General features: G+C 36.3%; 1 protein-coding gene across 1 annotated transcript in view; it reads left to right on the forward strand.

Moving 5' to 3' along the window:
- The window catches only part of LOC141301018 (transmembrane protein 117-like), a 21,428-nt gene extending 5,938 nt beyond the window's left edge, over window positions 1-15,490 (forward strand). Inside the window, exons 2-4 of the mRNA XM_073831273.1 lie at window positions 45-226; window positions 7,960-8,089; window positions 14,850-15,490. Coding sequence (XP_073687374.1) covers window positions 45-226; window positions 7,960-8,089; window positions 14,850-15,490 — 953 coding nt within the window. The remainder of the gene's footprint in view (window positions 1-44; window positions 227-7,959; window positions 8,090-14,849) is intronic.
- Window positions 15,491-16,211: the final 721 nt, after the last annotated feature.

A 16,211-nucleotide genomic window follows, 5' to 3' on the forward strand; every position in this document is an offset into this window, starting at 1 on the left:
GTTTCAATTTTTAACGTATTAGTGATTGAGCTGGTATTAATGAGTGCTGCTGTTGGTGTTTGTCAGGACGGTGTTGATCTCTCTGACGTCTGTGGTGGTTCTGGTGATCAGTACGGACTGGATCAGGTGGGATAACCTGAACCGTGGCTTCCTTCCGAGCGACGAGGTCTCCAGAGCGTTTCTGGCCTCCTTCATCCTGGTCTTTGACCTCCTCATCGTCATGCAGGTACAAACACGAGCTCATCTGTCGCTCCTTCATTGACTCTCTCTGTGTGTGTGTGTGTGTGTGTGTGTGTGTGAATCCGCTCAAGACTGATTCTTGTTTAAAGTCCTCCACATCGCCGCAGGCAGCAAATCACAGTGGAGGGTGTCACTGTCTCATGAATATGCTAATACCAGCTCAACAGCTCCTCTCGCTGCTCGTCCTGTAATAACCTCACACACACACACACACACACACATATTTACACACACACACACACACACACACACACACACACACACACACACACACACACACACACACACATATTTACACACACACACACACACACACACACACACACACACACACACACACACACACACACACACACACACATATTTACACACACACACACACACACACACACACACACACACACACACACACACACACACACACACACACACACACACGCATATTTACACACACACACACACACACACACACACACACATATTTACACACACACACACACACACACACACACACACACACACACACACACACATATTTACACACACACACACACACACACACACACACACACACACACACACACACATATTTACACACACACACACACACACACACACACACACCATATTTACACACACACACACACACACACACACACACATATTTACACACACACACACACACACACACACACACACACACACACACACACATGTTGGGTTTACATGTTTTATGGGGACATTCCATAGGCGTAATGGTTTTTATACTGTACAAACTGTACTTTCTATCACCCTACACCTACCCTACACCTAAACCTAGCCCTCACAGGAGATTGTGCACACTTTTACTTCATCAAAAAAACTCATTGTGCATGATTTATAAGCCTGTTTCCTCATGGGGACCTGAGAAATGTCCCCACAAGGTCAAAATCTACTGGTATTCCTATCCTTGTGGGGAAATTTGGTCCCCACAACGTGATGAATACCAGGTACACACACACACACACACACACACACATTTACACACACACACACACACACACACACACACACACACACACACACATTTACACACACACACACACACACACATTTACTCACACACACATTCACTCACACACACACACACATTTACTCACACACACATTTACTCACACACACATTCACAGGTTCGTCTGATTTCTGGAGATTCTTAAAGTGGGTCATTCATATCTGAAACTGTCTTTATTTGCCTTTAAATGCAACTTAATGTGTTTAGGAGATAAAAAGTAAAGGTTATTGTTTTCATTTTAAAATGTTCACACGTTCTTCGCTTCAGATGCTTGTTTCCACAGAGGTTTTCACCTTTACTTTTTCAGCCGTCTGTTTATTTACTTCAAATTCAGTGTTGAATTTTTTTATTGACTTTTTATTTTAACTTCCTCAAAGGTCTTGACTTTACTTATTTCTTATTTCTTATTTTTCGTCACTTTTTTTTGACCCATTGCATCTTATTATTATTTTTTTTTTTGCATTTTATTTGATTTACTTGACTTTTAAACTGTTACATCTAATGTTGGTTATAGTTTTTGTTGTAAATTATTTAAGTTAATGCATTCTTCTATTAGGTTTTTCGTTTCAGCTGTAACATCTCACATTCTTTTTAATTAATACAATAATATATTTTTAAATTTTTTTTTTTTTTAATTAATGGATTTTTCTATTTATTTTTTATTTTATTCTTTTTCACTTGGCTCATCTTAAATTCTTCCTTTTTTTCTTATTTACATTTTTAGTTAATATATTTATTTTATTTTATTTTATTTTATTATTTTACCTGCCTCATCTTACATTCTTTATTTGTTATTTTATTGCCTTTTTAAACATCATATATCACATTGTTTTTTTTAATTATTTTTAGTTGATACATTTTCTTTTGTTTCTTTTGTTTTTGTTTTACATCTAATATTGATTATATTTTTTGTTGTAAGTTATTTAAGTCAATGCATTCTTCTACTATTTATTTATTTATTTTATTGTCAGCTATAACATCTCACATTCTTTTTATTTTAAGTTATTTTAAATTAATACAATAATATATATTTTTTTAATTAATGGATTTTTCTATTTTATTCATTTTTATTTTATTCTATTTTCACCTGACTCATCTTGAATTCTTTATTTTGTTCTTATTTACATATTTAGTTAATATATTTTATTTTGTATTCTATTTTAATTATCTATTTTTATTTTGCTTTATTTAATTTTTATCTGTCCCGTCTATTTGTCAAGTTATTTGTTTTAGCTTTTTCAAATGCATTGTTTTCCAGAGTGTCAACCTTTATTTTATTTTATTTTATTTTATTTTATTTTATTTTATTTTATTTTATTTTATTTTATTTTATTTTATTTTATTATTTTACCTGCCTCATCTTACATTCTTTATTTGTTATTTTATTGCCTTTTTAAAAGTCATATGTCACATTGTTTTTTATTTTATTTGCATTATTTTTAGTTGATACATTTTCTTTTGTTTCTTTTGTTTTTGTTTTACATCTAATATTGATTATATTTTTTGTTTTAAATGATTTTAGTTTTCTAATTTCCCTTCTCACATCAATTTATTGATTAGTTTGTTTTAACTTTATTTTTTCCTAGAGGTAATGATTTTATTCTATTATTTTATTTTCAACTGTTACATCTCTTTTTTAAATGCTTTTACAATACATTTGCTTTTGTATTGTACTTTTTATTCCATTTCATCTGTTGCATCTCAGATTAAAATTATTTATTCATTTTAGCTTGCCTTTTTCAAAGCTTTCTACTTTAGTTTTTTTTTTTTTTAATTAATGGATTTTTCTATTTTTGTTTTTCATTTTTATTTCACCTGACTCGTCTTACTTTTTTTTTCTTATATACATTTTTTAATTAATACATTTTCTTTTGTATTGTATTTTTAATATTTATTGTTATTTTGCTTTATTTAATTTTTATCTGTCCCATCTCAGATCAAATTATTTATTTATTTTAGCTTTTTTAAATGTATTTTCTCCAGAGAAAAAATCAACCAACTCATTTTTTCATTGTTTTAACTAATGGATTTTTTTCTATTATTTTATTTTATTTGATTGACTTTAAAACTGTTACATCTAATATTGATTATATTTTCTTGTTGGAAATTATTTAAGTTAATGCATTTTTCTATTGTGTTTTTATTTATTTTATTTTCACCTGACTCATCTTACATTCTTTATTTTTTCTTTTTTTTTATTAATGGATTTTTCTGTTTTATTTTTTATTTTATTTCATTCTATTTTCACCTGACTCATCTTACATTCTTAATTTTTTTATTTATATTTTCTTTATTTAAAGGGTTTTTTTTGTTTTATTTTTTATTTTATTCTATTTCCACCTGACTCATCTTACATTCTTTATTTTTTCTTTTTTTTTATTAATGGATTTTTCTGTTTTATTTTTTATTTTATTTTATTCTATTTTACCTGACTTATCTTACATTGTTCAGTTTTTCTTATTTACATTATTTAATTAATACATTTTCTTTTGTATTGTATTTTTATTATTTATTTTTATTTCGCTTTATTTAATTTTTATCTGTTCCATCTAACATCAAATTATTTATTTGTTTTGGCTTTTTTAAATGCATCTTTTCATACAAATACATTTTTGTATTGTATTTTTATTATTTAATGTTATTTTGCTTTATTTAATTTTTATCTGTCCCATCTCAGAACAAATTATTTATTTATTTTTGCTTTTTTCAGCTAAAATATGGCTTTTTTAAATGCATTTTTCAGACCTTTTTTTAACCTTGCCTTTTTTCAAGGCTTTGTATTTTTTATTTACTTGACTTTTCAAATGTCACATCTTGCATTCTTTATTTTTGTGTTAAATTATTTTTTAGGTATTTTTCTATTACATTGATTTATTTTAATCTACTTGTAAACAATCCCACTTCAATCATTTTATTTATCAGTTTATTTAAACTTGTTGACCTTGTTTATAAGCAGCCTGTCAGTCATTGTTTTCTGATTGGTCAGCTTGACTCGACCAATCAGAAGCGTCGCTGAAATCACAGTCTGTCTGCGTCTGATTACAGTGTCTCAATCACTTACCTGTGTTTGCTCAAATATGTTGACATTCACCGTCTGATTGTAATTATTCCCTCAGTCTCAGTCTGTTGTTCTGTATCTGCGTCTCTCATCTCCTCCTCATCTCAAACTCTAGATATTTCACCTCACTTTAGTCCATGTGACGGTTAATCTCGGTGACGTGCCTGATATTTTATTCAGTGCCTAATTAACTCAGAGACCCAGAACGGCCGCAAGCCGGCGGGATTTACAAGCTCTTTCATTTCAACCTCTTCCATTGGTTTCATGCCACATAATTTAAGCTTCATTTGGTGTAACAGAGTTATCATGGACGTCAATGAGGCGAAACGATGAGCTGCACTGTAATTACGCGGCTCCTCGTTAGCTCTTCGCCAAGTCACATAGAAATCAAAGACTCTCAGTTTTGTAAACACGAGGCTAATTGCCAAGAAACGACATTATTCTGCATTTCTGACGCTTAATTTGGTTTGTTTGTTGGCCGCGGCGTCTCAGATCCTCTTATATGTTATCAAAGTTTGATTGATTTTCCTCTGACTGTTGTCGAGAGAGGAGCGGCTTCGGCTGATGTTCGGTGACGCTGGGATCTCAGAGCAAACTTTAGACGCCTCGCTATTCATTTCTACATTTAGAGTGTGCTCAACAAAGTGGAAATACTTAATATAGTCTTAGTAAGTTTAAAGTAGTTTTAAAAGCCTAAAGTGCTAGCATGATTAGCAAGTTGTTAGCATGATTATAGCGTGATTACCAAGTTGCTAGCATGTTTCTAACATGATTAGCAAGTTGCTACCATGTTGTTAGCACATTCCTATCATGTTTAGTTTGTTAGTAGCATGATTAGCAAGTTGCTAGCATGTTTCTAGCATGATTAGCATGTTACTACCATGATGTTAGCATGATTCTAGCATGATTAGCAAGTTACTAGCATGTTGTTAGCATTATTAGCAAGTTGCTATCATAATTAGCATGTTGCTAATATTTTTTAGCATGATTAGCAAGTTACTAGCATTTTGTTAACATTAATTAGCAAGTTGCTAGCATGTTTCTAGCATGATTAGCGTGTTACTACCATGATGTTAGCATGATTCTAACATGATTAGTAATTTGCTAGTGTGATTCTAACATAATTACCAAGTTGACAGTATGCTTCTAGCATGATTAGTGTGTTGCTAGCATGTTTTTAGCATGATTAGGAAATTGCTGGCATGTTTCTACCATGATTAAGGTGTTGCTAGCATCATTCTAACTTGATTACAAAGTTTGTAGCATAATTGGCAAGTTGCTAACACGTGCCTAGCATGATTAGCATGTTGCTAGCATTATTCTAACATAATTAGCATGTCGCTGGCATGTTTCTAATATGATTAGCAAGTTGCTACCATGTTGTTAGCACATTCCTATCATGGTTAGTTTGTTAGTAGCATGATTAGCAAATTACTAGCATGTTGTTAGCATTATTAGCAAGTTGATAATGTTTCTAGTATGATTACCAAGTTGCTAGCATGTTTCTAGCATGATTACCAAGTTGCTAGCATGTTTCTAAGATGATTAACAAGTTGGTAGCATGTTTCCTGCATGATTAGCATGTTACTACCATGTTGTTAATGTGATTCTAGCATGATTAATAAGTTGCTAGCATAATTCTAATATGATTACCAGGTTGCTAGCATGCTTCTAGCATGATTAGTGTGTTGCTAGCATGATTAGCAAGTTGTTAGCATGATTCTAGCATGATTAGTAAGTTGCTAACATAATTCTTACATCATTACCAGGTTGCTAGCATGCTTCTTGCATGATTAGTGTGTTGTTAGCATAATTAGCAAGTTGATAATGCTTCTAGTATGATTAGCATGTTTCTAACATGATTAAGGTGTTAGCATGTTTCTAACATGATTAGCAAATTTGTAGCATGTTTCTAGCATGATTAGCAAGTTGCTTGCATGTTACTAGCATGATTCTAGCATGATTAGCAAGTTGCTTTGGTGTAACAGAGTTATCATGGACGTCAATGAGGACATTGGCTTATCTCAAAAAACATGGCCGCCATCGGCCAATGAAATTTTGAGCACCTGTTAGACAAGCTTAACGGAGAACGATCTGAACTAAACTCGGTGGGCATGTTCGACTCATGGCCCTAAAGGTCTGTAAGAATTTTGAAAGAAATCGGCCACTAGTTGGCGCTAACGAGTTTTATGGCTCTGTAATCACGTGGTGTTTCACTCATCCACAAAATATGTATTTCATTTGATAGATCTCCTCATAACATGCAACTTTGCCTCAAGAAACATTGCTGTCAATCAAATCATTCATTAATTATTCACAAACATTAAAAACCTACTTTTGCGAACTAGTTGATTCAAAATGTTGAATTTGGTCTTTTGGTTGGCTATAACTGGGTCATTTAGAAAAGAGGCGTGACCAAGTATAGCCAAAAGCCTATACAACCTAAATGAAAGCTCAAAAGTTTATAAAACTTCTTGAAAGCATGTGTCAGTTGATTCTTAACAAGCATGCAAAGTTTCATGGAGATCGGACCATAGGTGGCGCTATAACAGTCAAAAAGGCTTCAAAAACACACAATTATATGGTAAATGGCCTCAAATTGCTAAACATTTCTCATATATTCACACAAACACTATATCTTCATATCATATGATAGATAGATCTTCCTATTTTGAACAACCTTACCTCTTGGAACACTAATGGCAATCCAACTTTTCTTTAAATATTTGATATTATTTAAAAAAAAAAATACTTTTGTGACCTAGTCCTATAGGTTGTTAACTCAAAATCAATAAAATCACTGCAGTACAATTCTCTGGACTCTCTATATTTGCATTTGGAGAGTTATAACATGGTCATGTAATAATATGGTCATGATCTAGTGTACCCAAAACCTATACATCCTATAAGAAAACTCAAAACTTCACAAATCTAAGTAAACTCATGCATCATATGTTCTGGTGTCAGCCATTTATTTCATGTTGCCTTACACCCTAACGTCAGAGAAGCCATAAAGACCTTATTTGCTCGAACCCCAGTAATTGCTGCTAGCAGCGGTATTTTTTTTTTTTTTTTTTTTTGGCTAGTAGAAGTTATGAATGGCCAGTTTAGTAGCCAAATTGGCTGGTGAGTGAAAAAGTTCATTTTAATCCGTGCACAAACAAATTGCTATACAGTTGCTGTGGTGTTTTGGGCAGTTGTCAGGATGTTCCCATACAGAGCTGCTAAGGTGTTTTGACTCGGTTGCTATGCAGTTGCCAGGGTGTTTTTCCAAATGCCTGGGCCTAGTTATTTGCTAATTACAGTTATTTCCATGTGTTGCTATACAGTTGCTAGGGCGTGGATTCTCGATTTTAAATGCAGTACTATAGCGCTTGCCTTTGTTCACATAAAAGAGTTTCTGAAATGTCTAGCATTTCCTGTACAGTAGTTTATTTTATGCATTCTCCAAATATGTTTGCCCTTCAGACATACTTCAACCCTCCATCTTCAATGTGTGCGTACAGTAGCTCTGTCATGTTTGATGTCCTTCTGTAACACCTTTATTCGAGTGCCTTGTGTCTGAGGTGCACGTTCAGTTACACGTGTTTGTCGGCTCTTCCTCTTCCAGGACTGGGAGTTTCCTCACTTCATGGGCGACCTGGACATGAACCTCCCGGGCCTCTCCACCACGCAGCTGAAGATCAAACTGCCCGTGTGCAAGCGCATCTTTAAAGACGAGTACCACATTCACATCACGGGTAAATCCGCACTTGTGCCTTAAGTAGGGCACGACAGCAAATACACCGTGAGCACAATTATGCCAATGCATCAAGTGGTAGTGCTCTAAACTGTCGTTTGGGACGGGACGGATGAATTAATTCCTTTCCCGAAGGGACGCGCTGTCAGAATATTAGCTCGTTAGATACATCTCTTTATAATTATGTGTTTGAAGGCAGCGTCGGTAATGCATACTAATTAGTATTTGCTCATCTGTAAACTTGCGTTTATATAATGGTGTCAGTAAATCTGACGGACCGCTGGTGAAGTGTGCGAGCGAAGTGTTTCGGTTTCTCTTTTTCCGTCTCGCTGTGTTTTGCTCACTGTAGCGAGGGTCCTGATGGCCATCTTGGGAATAGATGATCGCTCCCTCGAGGCTCGGGAAATGGCCTTCCTGCTCAACCGTTCGTAAAAGTCTTTAACCTTATTGTTTGGCGCGGTGATTTAGCGTTTGAGAGTGACCCCGCATGAGTGCGCTAACAACAAAGCCATTAGAAAGTGACTCCCAACTCAATTATTTCACTTTCTCAAGCAGCCGTCTGACTCGCAAATACACTGGGATCAATTCCCAACACGATGATCATCCAGCTTCCTTTTTTCTATGTCAGGAATTGGTTTAATGGTTGATATGCATTTGCTGAGGTGTTTTTGGGGTCATTCTGTGTCAATTCAAACAGAGGTCCCAGGCTCAAATTTTTGATTTTGCTCTTTTTTTTTCAGGAGAAAGACATGTATAGTGATGAAAGCCAAAATATTGAATGTCATGGATGAATTAGGTTGTTGAAGTATACGGATTTTCAAAAAGCCAGTTTTAAAATACAAAAAAAAAAATTGTTTAAACATTAGGAATGTTGTGCACACATGAATTCATATTAAAATTTAGAATTAAGTGATGTTAGTGTTTTTCCATCTCGACAAATTGGCCATAGCCTTAAAAAATGTCATGTGGTGCGAAAAAAATGAATTCATTTCCTTAACATGCTTAACATTTTTTATATGTTCTTAGTAATTAAAGTGTTTAGAAACATAAAACTGATAAAAAATGTTTAAAAAAAACTTTCACTTAAGCATATTGTAGCAGTGTTTCATTATTCAGCCACAGAAATTAGATACTTTATATTTATCTGAATACAGTTATTGCTATTGTTGGTCGCACCACATGATGAGTGGTCACTCCAAATGACACAAGAGAGTTACAAACCTGCTTGATGCTTTCATGGGTTCTTGGCATATTGGTATATGATGCAGTCCTATCTTTGCATGGATTTCAACATAAAAGTCCCAAAATGGTAGTCTCTTTATGGTTGCACCACATGATATTTCATAAAATAGAAATCACTGGACACTGGAGTTTTTTTGTATATTATGATGGAAATATAAATACAGATGCTTCGCAATTTTATACAGGATTACAAAACACCCTGGAAATCATGCCAAATAGTGCTGAAAATTAATCGGAATAAATTAAGGGTAATTTCAAAGACATTTCCAAAGCAACAATTATGGCCAAACGGTCGCACCACATGATATTTTTCAGTTCAGTTCAATTCAAGTTTATTTGTATAGCGCTTTTCACAATACAAATCGTTGCAAAGCAGCTGTACAAAAAAAATGTAGGCTACTACAATATATTTAGTAGCTTATTAGTGGTGTCTACTGTATGTTAAGTTGATGTACATATGGTATAAATATTAAAAACAGTAATGGTGTAATCAAAAACAGAATGATTATGTGTTGCAATCAAACTTGTAGAAAAATGGTGTAGTGCTGTATGTTGTTTCAAGGCTGGCATCATCGGCGGTCCTCTGAGGGGTTGGCATCATCTCTTCTTCTGAATCCGGGCTGAATCTTGTGTAACTCCTAGTTACCACGGGATGGAAATCCTGTGGCAGAAACATAGAAACAAATAGAGAAATAATTAGCGTAGCTGCTGTTCCAACCAAGCAAAAATTATGTGTTTAGCCCAAGCTGAAGAATGTTGATCTGTATGTGATCAGATGTAACTGAAGTACAGCGTTATGAGATACATTATGTGAATGCTTGGCTAAAGAGATGAGTCTTTAATCTAGATTTAAACAGAGAGAGTGTGTCTGAACCCCAAACGTTATCAGGAAGGCTATTCCAGAGTTAGGGAGCCAAATGAGAAAAGGCTCTCCCTCCTTTAGTGGACTTTGCTATCCTAGGTACTACCAAAAGTCCAGAGTTTAGCGACCTTAGGGAGCGTGAGGGATTGTAGCGTAGTAGGAGACTAGTTAGGTATGCAGGAGCTAAACCATTAAGGGCCTTATAGGTAAGAAGTAGTATTTTGTAAATGATACGGAACCTAATAGGAAGCCTGTGTAGAGACCGTAAAATTGGGGTAATATGATCATATTTTCTTGATCTGGTAAGGACTCTAGCAGCTGCATTTTGGACTATCTGTAGCTTATTTATTGAAGAAGCAGGACAACCACCTAGTAGTGCATTACAATAGTCCAGTCTAGACGTCATGAATGCATGAACTAACTTTTCTGCATCAGAGACAGGTAACATGTTCCGTAGCTTAGCAATGTTTCTAAGATGGAAGAATGCTCTTTTTGTAACATGAGAAATATGATTTTCAAAAGACAGGTTGCTGTCTAATATAACACCCAGATTTTTAACTGTAGAGGAAATAACAGTACATCTGTCTAGTTGCAAATTGCAGTTTAAGAGATTCTGTGTACTGTTTTTTGGTCCAATAAGTAATATTTTGGTCTTATCTGAATTTAATAGTAGAAAATTATTGGTCATCCAGTCTTTCACATTTTTAACACACTCTGTTAACTTTGCTAAGTTAGAAGTTTCATCTGGTCTTGTTGAAATATATAGTTGAGTATCATCAGCATAACAATGGAAACTAATCCCATATTTCCTAATAATATTACCAAGGGGTAACATGTAAATTGAAAATAGTAGTGGACCTAGGACAGATCCTTGTGGCACTCCATACTTTACTGGTTTGACACTTTGAATAACAGAAAATGTACAAATAACTAATCTTTTTTGAAAAGTTAAAGTGGCTCCATACATGGGAGAGGTACTATATATATATATATATATATGCATATAATGCATTTAAACCAGTTTTTAACTAAAAAAATGTGATCAAACATTTAGGCGTTGTGTCATTGACCCACTATTTAGAGGGGGTTCAAAATGGCAATTTTCACCTGAGATTCAGAGCCAAATTACATGGGGTTAAAAATGACTTCAAAAAGACAGCTGCATCATCATGTTATTTTTACACAGAGATTGGTAGGTCTGCTAGTAAATCTGTTGACTTTAGCAATCTTTGTTGCATTATGTGCCAATGATGACCATTTAAAAATGGGGAAACAGCACTTTTCAAGATTTTACTCCAAAATTTGCATGCCTGTAACTCACAACATATATAGGATATCTTAGTGTCCTTTTGGATATTGGGTCTTAACAAACTTTTCTTTTGGCATCTTCATTTTTAAGGCCCTTCATGGTTCGGTTCCAGAGATATTGGAATTTCAATATGGCTCCAGGGGTAAATCAATAAATTGTACACATTTGGGTCAATGCACAAAATATGAGACTTTTTTTTTTTTTAAAGAGGAATGTCTGAAGAACTAATAATGTAGAAATGTATCTTGTTTCTCTCTGTCAAGACAACTGCAGGGAACATACCTGTCTGAGTGCCATTCATGTTCTCTTTCCAAAGTTTCAAGGCCCTACGTTATTCAGTCCCAGAGATAAGGGGATCTCAATGAGGCTCTGTGTCCAGATTGTTACATTTTACCCATTTTCCGTGGTTGATAACCAAATGTTGGTGACTTTAAGTACAGCCTATACTTATTTGATTAAAGGAACGATGTCTAAAGAATAAATAATGTTGAAATTAGAATTGTATCTTGCTTGCTTCCTTCTATCAAAGCAATTATGTAGAACATACCTGTCTGGGGGCGGAAAATGCACTGAAATGGTCAAGGTGAGGTCATTACTGTACTTTCTGTAGTCTATTCATAAGATTCTATATTTGAATCAGTGTCATGGATATTTTTTCCCCATTTTTGAATGGTCACCATTGGCAAATAATGCAACAAAGATTGTTAAAGTCAACAGATTTTACTAGCAGACCTACCAATCTGAAGTCTTTTTTCAACCCCCTGTAATTTGGCTTTGAATCTCAGGTGAAAATTGCCATTTTGACCTCCCTCTACAAATTAGTGCATTACTCAGTAAATATTCATCCATGACATTTAATATTTTGGCTTTCATTTGTGTATCTTTATTCAATAAAAAATATTAGGATAATCAAAATATGCAGTTTTTAAGGTGTTTTGGGTAGTTGCCAGGATGTTGTTATTCAAGATGTTTTGGGTAGTTGCCAGGGCGTTGCTATGCGGTTACTAGGGTGTTTTGGGTAGTTGCCATGTTGTTAGTGTGCAATTGTTGTGGTGTTCTGGATAGTTGCCAGGGTGTTGCTATGCAGTTGCTGTGGTGTTTTGGATGATTTCCAGGACATTGCTATGCAGTTGCTATGGTGTTTTGGGTAGTTGCCAAGATGTTGCTACATAGTTGCTCAACTATTTTGAGCATGTCACTATGCAGTTATTAGGATATTTTGACTAACTGCCAAGGTGTTGCTACCGATAGAGTTGCTAAACTATTTAGAGTATGTTGCTATGCAATTGTTAAGGTGTTTTGGCTAGTTTCTAGGGTGTGTCTATGCAGTTACTAGGGTAGTTGCCAGGATGTTGTTATTTAAGATGTTTTGGGTAGTTGCCAGGATGTTATTTAAGATGATTTGGGTAGTTGGCAGGGCGTTGTTATGTAGTTGCTGTGGTGTTTTTTATATATTTGCCAGTACATTGTTATGCAGTTGCTAGGATGTTTTGCAAGTTGCCATAGTGTTGCTATGCAGTTACTGTGGTGTTTTGTGTAATTGCCAGGGTGTTGCTATGCAGTTGCTGTGGTGTTTTGGATAGTTTCCAGGACATTGCTATGCCGTTACTAGGGTGCTTTGGGTAGTTGCTAGGATGTTGTTATTTAAGATGTTTTGGGTAGTTGCCAGAATGTTGTTATTTAAGACATTTTGGGCAGTTGCCAGGGCGTTGCTATGCAGTTACTAGGGTGTTTTGGGTAGTGGCCAGAATGTTGTTATTTAAGATGTTTTGGGTAGTTGCCAGGGCGTTGCTATGCAGTTACTAGGGTGTTTTGGGTAGTTGCTAGGATGTTGTTTTTTAAGATGTTTTGGCTAGCTGCCAGTTAATTGCTATGCAGTTGATACAGTGTTTTATATATAGTTGCCAGAACGTTGTTATGCAGCTGCTATGATGTTTTGGGTAGTTGCTATGCAATTGTTGTGTTGTTTTGTATCGTTGCCAGGATGTTGTTATTTACGATGCTTTGGGTAGTTGCCAGGGTGTTGCTATGCAGTTACTAGAATGTTTTGGGTAGTTGCCATGGTGTTGCTATGCAGTTACTAGGGTGTTTTGGGTAGTTGCCATAGTGTTGCTATTCAACTGTTGTGGTGTTTTGTATAGTTGCCAGGATGTTGTTATTTGAGATGTTTTGGGTAGTTGCCAGAATGTTGCTACGCAGTTGCTATAGGGGTGTTTTGGGTAGTTGCCATGGTGTTGCTATGCAGTTACTAGGGTGTCTTGGGTAGTTGCCATGGTGTTGCTATGCAGTTACTAGGGTGTTTGGGGTAGTTGCCAGGGCGTTGCTATGCAGTTGTTCTGGTGTTTTGAGTAGTTGCCAGGATGTTATTTAAGATGTTTTGGGTAGTTACCAGGGCGTTGCTATGCAGTTACTAGGGGTGTTTTGGGTAGTTGCCAGGATGTTGTAATAAACTAGGGTGTTTTGGGTAGTTGCCATGGTGTTGCTATGCAATTGTAGTGGTGTTTTGGATAGTTGCCAGGATGTTGTTATTTAAGATGTTTTGGGTAGTTGCCAGGGTGTTGCTATGCAGTTACTAGGGTGTTTTGGGTAGTTGCCATGGTGTTGCTATGCAATTGTAGTGGTGTTTTGGATAGTTGCCAGGATGTTGTTATTTAAGATGTTTTGGGTAGTTGCCAGGGTGTTGCTATGCAGTTACTAGGGTGTTTTGGGTAGTTGCCATGGTGTTGCTATGCAATTGTTGTGGTGTTTTGTGTAGTTGCCAGGATGTTATTTAAGATGTTTTGGGTAGTTGCCAGGATGTTAAGATGTTTTGGGTAGTTGCCAGGGCGTTGCTATGCAGTTACTAGGGGTGTTTTAGGTAGTTGCCAGGATGTTGTTATTTAAGATGTTTTGGGTAGTTGTCATGGTGTTGCTATGCAATTGTAGTGGTATTTTGGATAGTTGCCAGGATGTTGTTATTTAAGATGTTTTGGGTAGTTGCCAGGGTGTTGCTATGCAGTTACTAGGGTGTTTTGGGTAGTTGCCATGGTGTTGCTATGCAGTTGTTCTGGTGATTTGTATAGTTGCCAGGATGTTGTTATTTAAGATGTTTTGGGTAGTTGCCAGTGCGTTGCTATGCAGTAGCTAGCGTGTGTTGGATTGTTGCCAGGTTGTTCCTATTCAGAGTTGCTCAAGTGTTTTGAGCACATTGTTATGCAGTTACTATGGTGTTTCAAATAGTTGCTAGGATATTGGTCTACAGAGTTGCTGAAATGTTTGTTGAAGTATGTTGCTATGCAGGTGTCTGACTCTAAAATACACTGGGATAAATTCCCAACACACTAACCTTCCCTTTTTTCTCTCTCTCAGGGAAATGGTTTAATTATGGAATCATCTTCCTGGTCCTCATCCTGGACCTCAACATGTGGAAGAACCAGATCTTCTACAAGCCCTATGAGTACGGTCAATACGTAGGTCCAGGAGAGAAGATCTACACCGTGGAGAACCCGGAGACGCTGCGCGAGTTCAACCGCAGTACGCTGACCTGGGAGTGGCGCTCCACCAACATCGACCCCCGCACCAACAGCACATACGTCCAGAGAGACATGTTCCTCCACAGCCGTTACGTGGGCTCCAGTCTGGACGTCAAATGCCTGGCGTTCATCCCGAGTCTGGCGGCCTTCGTGCTCTGCGGGTTCTTCATCTGGCTGTTCGGACGCTTCCAAGCCAGCGAGACGTTCCCCGAGAAGCAAGACAAGTCCTACGAGCGCATCAAGAGGAAGTCGCCGTCCGATATGGGAGTCACGCCGGAGGAAGTGCACATCACCATGAGCGAGGCCTTTAAGAGGAGTGGGACGCCCATGCTGCTCCTAGTGGACACTCATCATTTCGGGTCATCAAACAACTCCATGTCGCCATGTTCGAACGAGACCCAGGAGACCCAGCCCAGTATAGCCGTTGACAGCAGCGCCCATGAGGACACAGCTGATGTCAAAAAACTGACCCCATGACCGTAGCCAAAGGTCAAATCGACTTTCTGAGGCCCTCAACTTCGTTTGATGTTGATTGGCATTTGAAGTCCTCGGAAAACTATCACAAACTCTGTCTTGAAATTTCTATTTTTATATCAAGCGATCTTGCACTGAGCACTAACTTTATGAACTCAAACTTTTCCACGTCCCTCTAGGACACTGGTTTATGGTGCTGGATGTTAGATGTGTCTTTTTAATATACAGTTGAAGTCAAAAGTTTACATACACCTTGCAGGGTCTGCAAAATGTTATTTATTTTAACAAGAGGGGGCATACAAAACGCAGTGTCTTTTATTTAAAACCTACCTGAATAAGATATTTCACATAAAGCATGTTTACATATAGTCCACAAGAGAAAATAATAGTTGAATTTATAAAAATGACCCTGTTCAAAAGTTTACATAAGCTTGATTCTTAATACTGCTGTTACCTTTTTTCGTTTGGTGATTGTTATTCACGAGTCCATTGTTTGTCCTTCAGAAAAATCCTTCAGGTCCCACAGATTCTTTGGTTCGTCAGCATTTTTGTGTATTTGGACCCTTTCCAACAATGACTGTATGATTTTGAGATGCATCTTTTCACACTGAGGACAACTGAGAGACTCATATGCAACTATTACAGAAGAATCAAACGCTCACTGATGCTCCAGAAGGAAAAATGATGCCGTAAGAGCCGGGGGTGAAAACTTTTGAACCAAATA

This window comes from Garra rufa, chromosome 25, assembly GCF_049309525.1.
Source record: "Garra rufa chromosome 25, GarRuf1.0, whole genome shotgun sequence".
NCBI lineage: Eukaryota > Metazoa > Chordata > Actinopteri > Cypriniformes > Cyprinidae > Garra > Garra rufa.